The 11,665-nt window shown below is 49.2% G+C and overlaps 1 protein-coding gene across 1 annotated transcript; it reads left to right on the top strand.

Annotated features, from left to right (window-relative positions):
* Positions 1-4,227: 4,227 nt before the first annotated feature.
* Positions 4,228-11,665, top strand: LOC128850806 (hydrocephalus-inducing protein homolog). The gene is made up of 11 exons (XM_054055822.1): positions 4,228-4,236; positions 4,608-4,762; positions 5,243-5,411; positions 5,696-5,916; positions 6,237-6,351; positions 7,012-7,216; positions 7,586-7,821; positions 8,328-8,479; positions 9,473-9,673; positions 10,464-10,572; positions 11,166-11,665. The coding sequence occupies exons 1-10, from the start codon at positions 4,228-4,230 to the stop codon at positions 10,465-10,467; spliced, it is 1,467 nt and encodes a 488-aa protein (XP_053911797.1). The 3' UTR covers positions 10,468-10,572; positions 11,166-11,665.

Here is an 11,665-nt window from a genome sequence, read left to right as displayed (position 1 = left end):
CAGTGCCCCACCGCCTCAGATGGCCACCGCACCGCAGCGCTCACCGTCCTGCCGATGGATGTCGCCGAAAAAGCGACATCCTTCCAGCAGTTCTCAGGCTCTTGCTCACGGTTCTTTGCTGGCTCCGAGATCCCATGACAGCCACAGCTTTGTAGCCCGAGCACTGCTGTGCCATGGGCATCCTGATGCATTTGTGACTTGTGTGCTGCTTCACTGAGCCGTCCCGTTGCTCCTCCTTATCCGCCTTCCGTCAGATACGCTTTTAGCCCAGGCCCTCACCTCTGAGACTTGTGACAGAGAGGAGACATTCAGCTGGGGTTTCAGAGGCGTGGGAAGGACTGCTCCGAGTTGCAGGGCTGGCGTGATTGTCGAGCAGGTGTTATTGTGTGTCTTCCAGTCTCTGCAGGGCGGACAGCAAGACCGTGGTCCTGCACAAGCCTACCCCACTGCCCGTGGCCTGGCGGATCTGTGGGCTGGAAGGCCTTGGGGAGGGCTTCTCAGTGTCGCAGGATGCAGGCATCATTGGTCCCTGCTCAGAGTTTGGCATGCGTTTGTGTTTCGAGGCCACAAAGGTTGACGACATTAAGAAGACATTCCAAGTAGAGGTGAGAAGGACTCGGGGGTGGGCAACCCCGTGCCTTTAGGGATGGAGACTGTGCTTGAAGGCACCCGGCAAAGAGGGCAAAAGGATGAGCCTTCAGGAGAGGCCTTTGTACCTGCATTGCCTCCCCAGGCCCTTAGCAACAAGGGACTCCCACTGGCTGCTCCGCTTGGAAAGAGCACCCGGGCAAGTGCTGATGAGGGTCTGAGAAAAGAACTCGCAAGGAACCACACAGGGCTCTCACTCCCACGCTCTCTATCGACCATCACTTCGATTGGACCAGCCTGGATCGCGCAGCCTGGAAGATGCCGCTGCTGTGACCACGTGTTCCCGAGCAACTGCCGCCGCCCATTGATGTAGTGATTTCTTTCCTTTTCCCTTCTCTCTCTTTCTCTCTGTCTCCCTCTGGTTACCTTATGGTGTGCATGTCGGATTGGATCCGAGTGACCCGGGTTGCATTCAGGGATCAGATTGTGATCTGACCAGGTTGGGATTTGTTTCTGTAACTTTGGGAAGTTGCCCCCCCGTATCTCGGCTGTGCACCTGAGTAGTTTGGTCTGTTTATGTTTGCTGGAGCCAGAATAAATATTGCTTTTGATTTTCGCCCTGAGAGTGACCTTGTCGGCCTCCGGATTGCTGCACAGATCAACGACACCCCCCGCTCCCTGTCAGGCCTGGACACGAGTGTGTGGCTCGTGGGTCCGGGGTGGGACAAAAGCCCATACAAACCCCTCAAATGACGAAGCAAACAAAATACTCTGAAGAACCCCCTGGTGCTTCTGTCTTGGAAATCCACAAACTGTTGCAGACTGCGAGGATGTTCTGGGTGTACGTGCTAGATGCTTGCTCTGTTTAGAAACTCTTCTGTACCTTAAATAGACTTTTGGTTTTGTAGACATATTAGATGGACCTGTTTCTCCCTGACACTCTTATAGTCTCTTATAGCAGATTATGGGATAGAAGAAAGCTGGTTTTCTGTATGTTTTATTTTAAAATAATCCTTGTGGGCTGTTTGTGTATGTACATATGTAACAATATGTCCATCACAGGCAAGTGTTATTCAACGTAGTTCAGTAGTATGCCAGGATAGAAAGCTCCTTTCCCAAATTCTGCTCTTGCAGCAGTGATAAAATTCTTGCTACTTATATGGAAGTATGCAGAGATCTGTTTGGGGCTTTATGGCATTTGTTTCAAGGCTTTATGGTTTAATTTTGTATATATATATATTTTGGAGTAAAAGCTATAAATTTGATGGTACATAGCAAATACATTTCAGAGGTTTTACGGCTTTTGAGAACATGAGTTATCCTACCTATTCCATTTATGTAACCTCTGCTTTTCAGTAACACTCAGTGGAAAAGTTTAATAGTGAGTCACTTATTTTTTTTCTCTTTTTCTGACATGCTCTGCCCATGCATTTATATTGTTACTGGGGAAAAGAAAGTGCCTTGTCTTACAGTTTCCCCCAGCAAAGTCATACAGGCATGCAGGAAAATGACATGGATCTTTTCTTAAGGGAGATGCTTGAGAAACCACTCTGGCAGTGCTGCAAATGTGCAGGTGTAAGCAACACAATTCATGACCTCGTTGAAACTGACCTCTTTGCAGAGCAAATAGTCCTTGCAAGGACTATTTAAGCAGCCCAGCAGATTGTGCAAAAGACAATTTCGCAGTCACCTTCTCTCGTGATACTGAAAGGGCATGAAGGCTTTGTGTACGTTGCCTGTAAAGAGCGTTAGCATCCTGCACGATTGATTGAAACACTTCATCTAAATCATCATTGCAATTTTTTAAAAATAACAGTATTTCATTATATTTTAAGATTAAGATCTCTCTGTATCTTTATCTTATCTTTATCTTTATCTTTATCTTTATCTTTATCTTTATCTTTATCTTTATCTTTATCTTATGGGTCCTGCTTTGCATTTTAAATATTTATAGATTCCCACTGAGTGTCTTGAGCTATGCACATAGAAATCATCTTTGCTATAAAAAGGACCAATTGATTCCCTCCCAAGAGGCTTTTGCATGGTACAAAGCAAAAAAGAAAAAAAAAGTTTTCCCTTATAGTGCACATCTCATCTGTGTTACTGTGCAACTTAAATTTCTCCTACTGCTTGGCATTTGCTTACCCTGAGTGTGTTTCAGAGAATGGTTTGTCATCGTGGTGACATTTTTGTCTTTAATAAACATGGGTGTGTTAAATGCAAATATCTGTATTAATGTGACATTATTGCTGAAATTTACACACATCAAGTCAGGAAATTCAGAACGATGATTCCTACAACTATCGTAACTTGTCCCCTTTCTTACGTGAGGTGTACTGTCTCCTGTTACCCTATGGAAGCAGTTGTGTCTACACTGAATGTTTTTTCTCTGATTGGGCCACTGAGTTTCTCACATACAGCTTTGGATTTTTGCTAAGGTTGTAATTGTGCTAAAATTTCCTAAGCAGTAGGTTAATGTCAGTGAGAGAAATGTGGTGAGAAACCAATACCCTGCAGTCTGAAATCTCTCTCTTTCCTCACAGATGATTTTAACCTGGGTGGGGAAAGTGTCAGGTACTGAAATTGCGCAGAAATCTTGGCTAAGGGAGGGCCGATAATCAGACCTTCAGGGCAGATCAAGCAGAATGAAGCAATTTTAGGTGTTTTTTTTTCACGCCCAGGGCATGTTTTGACTTGATATAGTTCACCTTTACATAATTATAAAGTATCTCTGCTATAGCTGTTCTGGAGCTTCACAGTGTTAGGTTGTTGCAGCACATTCCAGTAATGGCTTTTCAGGTGGCACAAGGACTATTTTTTTTAGGTGAGATCAATTAACACAACATGCAAATGCTCTAGAGTGAACTTAGTAGAATCTAAATGAACAGTTATGACACTTCATCTAAATACTGAGGCTATGGGAATTTTCCTGGAGGTAATTTTGAGTGGTTATTAGTTGATTGAAGTAGTTTTCTGTGTCCTGAATCGGCCTTATAAGTGTCGGAGTCAGAGTTTATCATGCGGATGGATATCGGTGTACATTGAGTGTTTTTCACATAAGTTGGAGTGAACAGTTTTGTAATCCCCTTTTTACAAGCTGTAACAAAATCCCTTAGAGTAGCTCTGCAAACACGTCCATCTAATGTAGTTGCATTAGGCAGCTAAAAGTTAGGCCCTTAGGAGCATGGGACTCTCACTGCAGGATACCATCAGCCTGTGAGAGAAACAGGTTAGGAATCCACAAATGCTTGCCAAGGAGGGGAGGCCATGGTGCAAGCAGCCGGCAGAGACAAGGACTCCTGTGTTGCCTACCAAAAGGGTTTAGGAGAATGGTCTAAGCACTGTTTGTTTCCTGCTGCCTCAGGTTTCAGATGCAGAAAAACTCCTGGGCATTGTTCAAGTTGAAAGTATCCAAGTCTTTGCGGAGGCCTATGACATTGGTCTGGACATCAACATTTCTACAGGTCAGTGGATGCCCCCAGAACAAAGGAATCCAGGTGCCTTGCACTGCCTTGGCAGAGGGACAGCCAAAGCACATGGGATGGGATGGGATGGGATGGGATGGGATGGGATGGGATGGGATGGGATGGGATGGGATGGGACGGGATGGGACGGGACAGAATGGGATAGCACGCAGGCATGGCACGGGTACATAGCGCACATATTCTGCAGGCTGCCAGGACTGAAGTGCTGTCAGGGCAGCCCTGAGTCTTGGACCTTCGAACTTGGTAGTATGTAACTCCATGTGGAGGCCGGTATGGGGGCTTTGAAATGGCAGTGATGTGAACAAGCAGCTGGTGACACCTGAAGGCTTGTCACAGCTTGTAAAGGTGATGGGTCTGTGCTTGGAAGCCAGGAGATGGAAGCTGAGCTCCTTAGCTGCAAAACCCTTCAGATATTCTCTGAGAAAGAGACAGGGCAGCAAAGCAGAATGAGAAAACTTCCACAAAAGGAAACTTGCTGAGAAGGATTTTGTGCCACCAGAAAACTCCAAAGATGTCTCTTGTCACCTGGTGTAGTCTACAGCAGCTCACAAATATTCACCATTTCTTACCTTGCTGCGTGGGTTTTCTGCAGGTAGAGGTTGTGTGGATTTTGGAGCCCTTAAAGTCCTGAGTAAGGCAAAGCAAGTGCTGACTCTGAAGAACAGAGGGAAGTACGAGATTGTGTACAGGTGGGTCCAGCTGCCTGGTCTGTGAATGCATGGTGCCACCATCTGCCCAGGCCTGCGTTCTCCTTCTGTCCGTGCTGGCACCCTCACAGTTCGGGTACATAAAACATCTGGGCTTTCCAGTCCCAAGTGTCATCATAGGGAATCCAGGCCCACCCCAGCAGTTCTTCACAGCTGAGCGGGAACCAGAAAGAGACACCCTAAAATTTAAGCCACTCACCGCTGAGATTCATTTTCTTCATTCAAGGGTCAGCTCATTTCTCTTTATGAGGCTCTTTAAAGGAGGAAATGAAAAAATGCGCTGTTAGCGGTAGCTTGCAACATTTGTGAGTGACTGCTCTCAGTGTCAAGATCTGGGATTCCCCGAGCACAGCTGCACTCTTACTCTTTCAAGTTTTTTATGGTCCCTGAAAAGTCCTGTTTGTGCTGGTGGCACTGGTACTTTTAAGTGCATATGTCTTTTTTTCTTCCCTTTCTCCCCAGTTTCAAGCTGGAAGCCGCAGATACCAACATACCTGACTTGGCATCCCACTTCACTGTCCACCCGCAGAAGGGCATGCTGGCCTCCTCTGGAGATTCCATGCATATCCATCTGCTCTTCCACCCTAAGAGGGAAATGAGCATTGAGGACAAAGCCATCCTGCAGTGCCAGGTGAGCTGCCTGGGCCAGGTGCTGTTGGCATACCATGTCCTGGAAGCGTAAGCAGGACATGTCTCTTCTGGAAGGAAGACTGTAGCTGGAGAATCCTCTCTCATATGTGTACAAGGAAGTTGTTCAGAAACAATTTGCGATGCTTCCAAAGTAGAGCTGAAAACTGGCTCTGGAGGAGGCTTTAAACAGGGAGGGTGAGCTGATGGGGGCCCGGGATGGGGTCAGGGGACAGAGACAGAGGTTGGCCTCTTTGCAGTATTTACCAGCCCCTCTCCTGGCTACAGGTGATTGATCCCAGCATCTCTGAAGGAGACGAGATCGCCGCTGTCATCCCGATCAGAGTGTCAGGAAAAGCTGTGTTCAGCAAGTACAGCATTTCCCCTGCTTCACTCATCAACTTTGGTGTCGTGCTGAAGGGCACCAGGAAAACCCACACCTTCACGCTGGAGAACAAAGGCGTCCTGGCCTTTAAATTCCACATCTGCCGAGTGCCACCAAAGCCAAGGTGAGAGAATACCTGCACCACCCTTCCTGCTGAGGAGGCACTGTAGCATGGCTGGGGGTGAGAGGCAGCCAGGAGACCGAGGTTACTGTCTGCCTGTGTCACTGGCTTGTGAGCAGAACAGCTCGGTATCCCCATGTGTAGGACAAACTGGTGAAACCACCGACCTATCCGTAAGCTACAGCAATGGGTGCTGCAGACAGCCCTCTGGGAGCCATCAGGAGCAGGAGGGCTTTCCTTCGTGGGGAGGAAGGCTGGCTTTGCCCTCAGAGAAAGGCAGGGGGAACTCAGCATGATGGAGGTTTCCTACTTTCTCCTCTCAGTGCACATCAACTGCAATCTGTCCAGTCCTGCATGAGTGAAGACACAAGGACAAATGCTGTCTTGGCCAAGAAAAGCAAGTGCTTGCTGCAACAGGATGCAGGCCCTGTCGTTGCGGTAGGTGGCTCCTGCTCCCCAACATGTGCCGCTGCAGGTGGTGTGAAAGGACACTGCTGTGCGCAGGCGGGGGGCTCATCACCACAGGATGGGACAAGGTCTGCATGATAGAGGTGCTCTGGCTCGGACCTGGAGTTGTGGGAGGGGAGGGGAGCAGGTCCTGTGTCTGGTAGCTGCTAGCCAAAATAGGTCTGTGAATGCCACAGATGAGAATGTCCCTCTTTGAACTCCCAGTCCATAGGTATCAGATGACCTTGCTTTTTCTTATTTCCAATCCCCTCTCTCCTCTCCCATCATTTTTGACAGCTCTTTCCACTCTCCTGTTTTACCCATAGAGTCTGAAGGATCCTAGCTACCTCTTCCATCATTTTTGACAGCTCTTTCCACTCTCCTGTTTTACCCATAGAGTCTGAAGGATCCTAGCTACCTCCTTTGCCCTTTCCACCCAAAGTCCTTCCTCTATGCCTCTCAGAACGGGCCCGGAGCTCCTCCTGCCTTGTTCTTTCCATCCTGGGGCTGCCTTTGGGCTACGGAGTCATCCCTCCCTGCCCTGGAACTGGGCTTGGGCCCAGATGGAGGCCCGGGAGCGGCATGCTCCTTGCTGAGGATGCTGAGGGTAAAGCTGTTGGACATCAGTCTCTCCTGGAGTTCTTTCTGCAGACTCGCTTCACTCTCGGCATGTTCACAGTGTACCCTGGCTTTGGCTCCATCCCTCCTGGGGACCGGCAGACAGTCACAATTGAGTGCCGTGCAGCGACACTGGGGAAATGCAAGGAGCACCTGTCCATCGATATCCAAGGCAGAAACCCCACGGACAATCCCCTTGGCATTCCCTATACCCTGTTTGCTGAGTCCTGCTTCCCAGGTAAGCCTCATCCACAGGCTCCGATAGCCAGACCTGCTGCTGAACTGACCTGAACTTACTGCTTGGATAGAGAGGCACCCTGACCCTAAATTCCTATCTTGAAATGCTCAGAGGCTCCAGTTATTTCCAAGTCCGCTAGTGGGGAAAGGCTCGGGGACGATGCTTGGAAGGACAAAAGGAATGCCATACCCTTTATGACTGAGGGTGACTGAGCTCTATCCTCACAGCTGATTCCCTTACCTAAGGCTGGGTTTGCAGTGACTTGGGCAGAAAGAGCTTATCGAGCCTTCTGAGAGGCCAGCAGGGCTCAGATAAAAAGGGGGCAGAAGGGCTTCTCTGTGCTCAGTCCTGCCTCTGGTTTACTCGCAGCATTTGTGGTTGATGACATCGAGTCAATCTTTGAGGAGCATAGAATATGCGGCAACAAGAAACTGTACCAGAGCCTACAGACAGTGCAAGACAAGGGTGTGTTCATCACAGATGAGAACAGGTTTATCTTCACCAATGTTGTCGTTGGGCACCAGGCTGAGGCTCGCTTCAAGATCCGTAATGTGAACAAAGTCCCCTGTGATGTGGTCCTCTCCGTCAAACCCATCAGCACTGAGGTAAGAACAAGAGGCCAGGCCAAAGGTGACAGTTGGGTTGAATTCCACGTGCCTCAAACAAGGTTTTGGCTCACTGCTGAATCTCTGGTGGGAGATGAGAACCCTTCTGAATATCTCTTGGAAGCACGCTTGGAGGGGAGGTTTCTACTAGACGGATGTGCCAGGGCTCCAAGCAGAGCATTTCCTCCGGCTCCCTGGTCTTTTCCTTCTCTTTCAAGGCCCATTTTAGGTTATTTGCAGGGTTCTCCATGCAGTCCCCACCTCCCGTGTGCACTGTTGTGGCTGCCCAGCCATCAGAGAGAGCTTTTGCACTCCTGGGCTTGATGGCAGCTCTCTGTGCAAGGTCAGCACCACTTTGGAGTCACTCTCTGAGCTGAAAGAAGCGTGTCCAGGGAAGCAGGAAGGAAGACATTGTCTGGGGCTGTTCCACATAATGCATGTATGAGTAAGAGTGCAGCACACGGAAGGGTGTTTCTTCCTGACACCACTTTGTGGGTTCCCCCCAGCATAAGAACGACATTAAAGGCATTTTCAAGGTGGATCCGCTTCGGATGTGTGTGCCCAGCCGCTCCCACGCCTTTGCTACAGTCACCTTCACTCCGCTAAAGGCAAAGAACTACCGGTGCACATTTGAGGCTTCCCTTGACATCCAAGCAAGGTAACTCACCCGGTGAATTCTTGGGGAGGAGAGTAATGGGAAGGGAGGAACACCTTTCTGATAGCTGCCTCTCTTCTGGGAGGACCAGACCTCTTCTTACCCCTAAGGTTCTCAGCAGCCTTGGTTAGACTACGTAGATGACACAGGAGGCAGTAACTGCTGGGTAGAGCAGAGCAGAAAATGGGGCTCATGGTTCAGCTCACGCGAGTGGCTGTGAAGGCAGTGCGACGTTAGGCAGCCAACTGGAATTTACTGAACTGCAAAGAACTGGAGACGTGTGACAGCTGGGGCTTTGCAAGGACAAAGGGTTAGATGAAGAGGTTTCTGTGCCGGCAAGTTAGAGCACATTATTTCATCCCTTTTTTTTTTGTTAAAATTAGAAGATCTGCTGTGATGACCTGGGGTATATTGAGATATTTCATGTGAAGGAGCAATTGGACCCTTTATAAAAGAGGAGCCCATTTCCTTTGTCCTGGGACCTGTGTTTGTACCAGGGCTCTGATCTGCTCTTCCCCAACCATTTGGTTGCTGAACTGGGACGAGATAAGTCATCTTTCTGCCCTAATAAGGAGTTCCTGGTTTGGTGTCCTTGGAAATAATCTTTATTAATGTTGTTATTTATTTACGTCTCCCTTCTTGCTTGTATCCTATCTTCATGCTGCGCTTGTGCTTTTTGCATGTGTCTCGTGTCACTGCCAACACTGAGTTTGCTGTGTCTCCTCTGTTGCCCCATTATTTACCTGCTGTACTGCATGAGTCGATTTAGTGCAATGCCTTGTCGCTGTGGTTCTGGAAGGCTCTGGCTCTCCAGAGCAAATTCCTGTCATGAATGACCCTGGTCTGACCGGGAGGAGAGGGGTGAGGGGGAAGCTGTGTCGTGGGGTGCAGGAGCACCAGCTAGGGAAAACACAGGGGTGGCACTCGCTTCTTTGCTTGGCAATTGGGAAATGGGTTGATGCCACCCTAATGATTTCTCCCCTGTCTGTCCTGCAGCCCTGCAGCAACTAAAGCACAGAGCCTGACCTTCTCCATCACTGGGGCTGGGAATCTGCCTCAGGTGACTGTCCTGCGCCTGGTCCTTCGTGATGAGAAGGGGAACCCTTTGTTGCTTTTCAAGAAGCTGTTGCTGGGTGATTCCGAAGAACTCCCTCTGGTCATTTGCAACAGTGGCATCGTACCTGTCCAGGTGAGGAGGTACTCAGGGAATGCTCTAGTCTAGGAACAAGTTGTTGTGCCTTGGAGGAAAGGTAGCAGAAACCATGGTAGAGATGCACCGAAGCACTGGTACTTCATGCATGTGGTTGAACACCGAACGAACCCCTTTCCTTGTACTCAAAGCCACTCTGTTGCAGGAGAACACCTCCCTCTGACTTTCTGGAAGAGGCTTTGGCACACTGGTGGGGAGAGTCTTGTTTCTTAGACAGATCCCTCCAGGAGAGCTCCATCTCCTTTGTCACCACTGCTGTCCTGACCCACTCTTCAGTTTTCTGCTCCACGCTCTGTGCCTCAGTGAACTGCATGGAATGGGTCTCGGAAATTCTTTTTGAGGCAAATGGCTGAGGACTTTTTCCAAGAAGGGAGTTCTTCTTGGAAGTGTGAATTTCTGACCAGCCTCTCCTTCTCGGTTTGATTCAACACCAGAGAGTTGGTGGGCTATTTTTCCCCCTGCCTCTCTTCTCACACTTTAGTTCCCCTGTGGGAAAGTGATGTCCTGGTTACGTTAGATTCTATTTGATGATGTTTTAATACCTTGTAATCAAACTCAGTTGTAGTCTAATTATATCCTACTCATTGCCTTTAGTACTCTCCTGTATGGTGATATTTTAGCTCTATTCCAATGCCTCTGAACACTTTTCTTCCTGTCTGATTTCATGTCAACTTTGTCCTGTGAGCTGTGTTCGAGGTGAGGAAGTGTGCGGTGTCGATCCCTGTGCCGTCCTGTACCCATACCATTGTGGTCATGCTCTCTGTTCCCTTTTCTCAGTTGATCATGGACCTGTTGGATGGAGAGGGAGTTTTCTTCTTGAACACCAGGGCCACCACACGCTGCATCTACAAAGACGGGGGCATGGAGGAGGACTCTCCTGGAGCAGGTAAATTCATTAACCTCGAAGTGCAGTCATCCACACAGGGAAAGCGTGTGCCCTGCTCTTGGCTTGTCTAAGCAGCATCCAGGTGTCAGGCACAGTTTCTTCCCTGGAGCTCTCCTACCCCTTGTCTCTCATGTGGAGTCTTGCAGGGTTTCCTCCTAGCGAGTTGTAGGAAGGATTTTCGGTTCTTCTCGATAGGGTGGGTTGAGTTGTAGAAACCTGCCAGCACTTGACTGGCCCATCTGAGGTCTGTGCTGCAGGTGGGGAGTTACCAGCCTGAACGGAGGCAGCCCTTGAGCCCACAGGCAGCCAACAAAAGCCAAAACTGCCTTTTGACTCAGCTTTTCGTATGGCAGGAGCTGGCTGGATGCAGCTTGAGTGAGAGCTGGGTGTTAACCTGAGGTTAAGATACTCAAGCAGCTCTCTGCAGGGTGCTGTCTTAGTCTTGTGAATATAGGAGGAGGGTCTGGAACCAGTGATGTCAGAACCTGTGCTTAGAGACAGCTGCGTTTCAACTTCTTACTCCTCTCAGAGCCCGTGGAAATGTTTCCTCTGCATGGCTGTATCGCTTGTCTCTGATTTCCATTGCTGTGCAGGGAGGAAGCCGCACACCGTTTCCTTGGTCCTGCTTCCCGGGGAATCAGCCGAGTTTGATGTGCTCTTCAAACCGAACCTTGCCCGACATGTGGAAGGGAAGATCCGCGTGTTGGTGGTGGGCAGCCTCAATGCAGAAACCAACATTCATCTGGTTGGTGATGGCTGTGAGGATGACTTCCTGCTAGAAAACATCCACGGACTAGTGGCAGGCAGCAAGGAGAGCACTGAGGGCAATCTGAAGGAAGATGTAATTGAGGGTAAGAGCAGAGAGACTGCCAGGATTGAGCAAGGAACAGGAAGACAGATATTTCTGCTCACCCTGTGCCAGTTCACATGTGGTCCAGACTTAGCAGGCAGATCCTGTGGCCTTTTGTAGCCTGCGGAGCAGCCCCACTTGAGAACACAAGGGAAGATCATCTGTCGGGGTGAAGTATGCAGGCTGGTAGGGAAGGGTTGGAGAAAGCACTGTGCAGCAGAGAATCTCCACGAGGAGATCTGC

Source organism: Cuculus canorus, unplaced genomic scaffold (assembly GCF_017976375.1).
Source record: "Cuculus canorus isolate bCucCan1 unplaced genomic scaffold, bCucCan1.pri scaffold_82_arrow_ctg1, whole genome shotgun sequence".
In the NCBI taxonomy this organism is placed as follows: Eukaryota; Metazoa; Chordata; class Aves; order Cuculiformes; family Cuculidae; genus Cuculus; species Cuculus canorus.
This window is presented reverse-complemented; position numbering and strand designations above follow the sequence as displayed.

Coding starts and splice junctions, on each gene's coding strand:
- LOC128850806 (XM_054055822.1), top strand. Junction 5,917..6,236: donor CGAGTGCCACCAAAGCCAAG/GTGAGAGAATAC, acceptor TTCTCCTCTCAG/TGCACATCAACTGCAATCTG. Junction 7,217..7,585: donor TGCTGAGTCCTGCTTCCCAG/GTAAGCCTCATC, acceptor GTTTACTCGCAG/CATTTGTGGTTGATGACATC.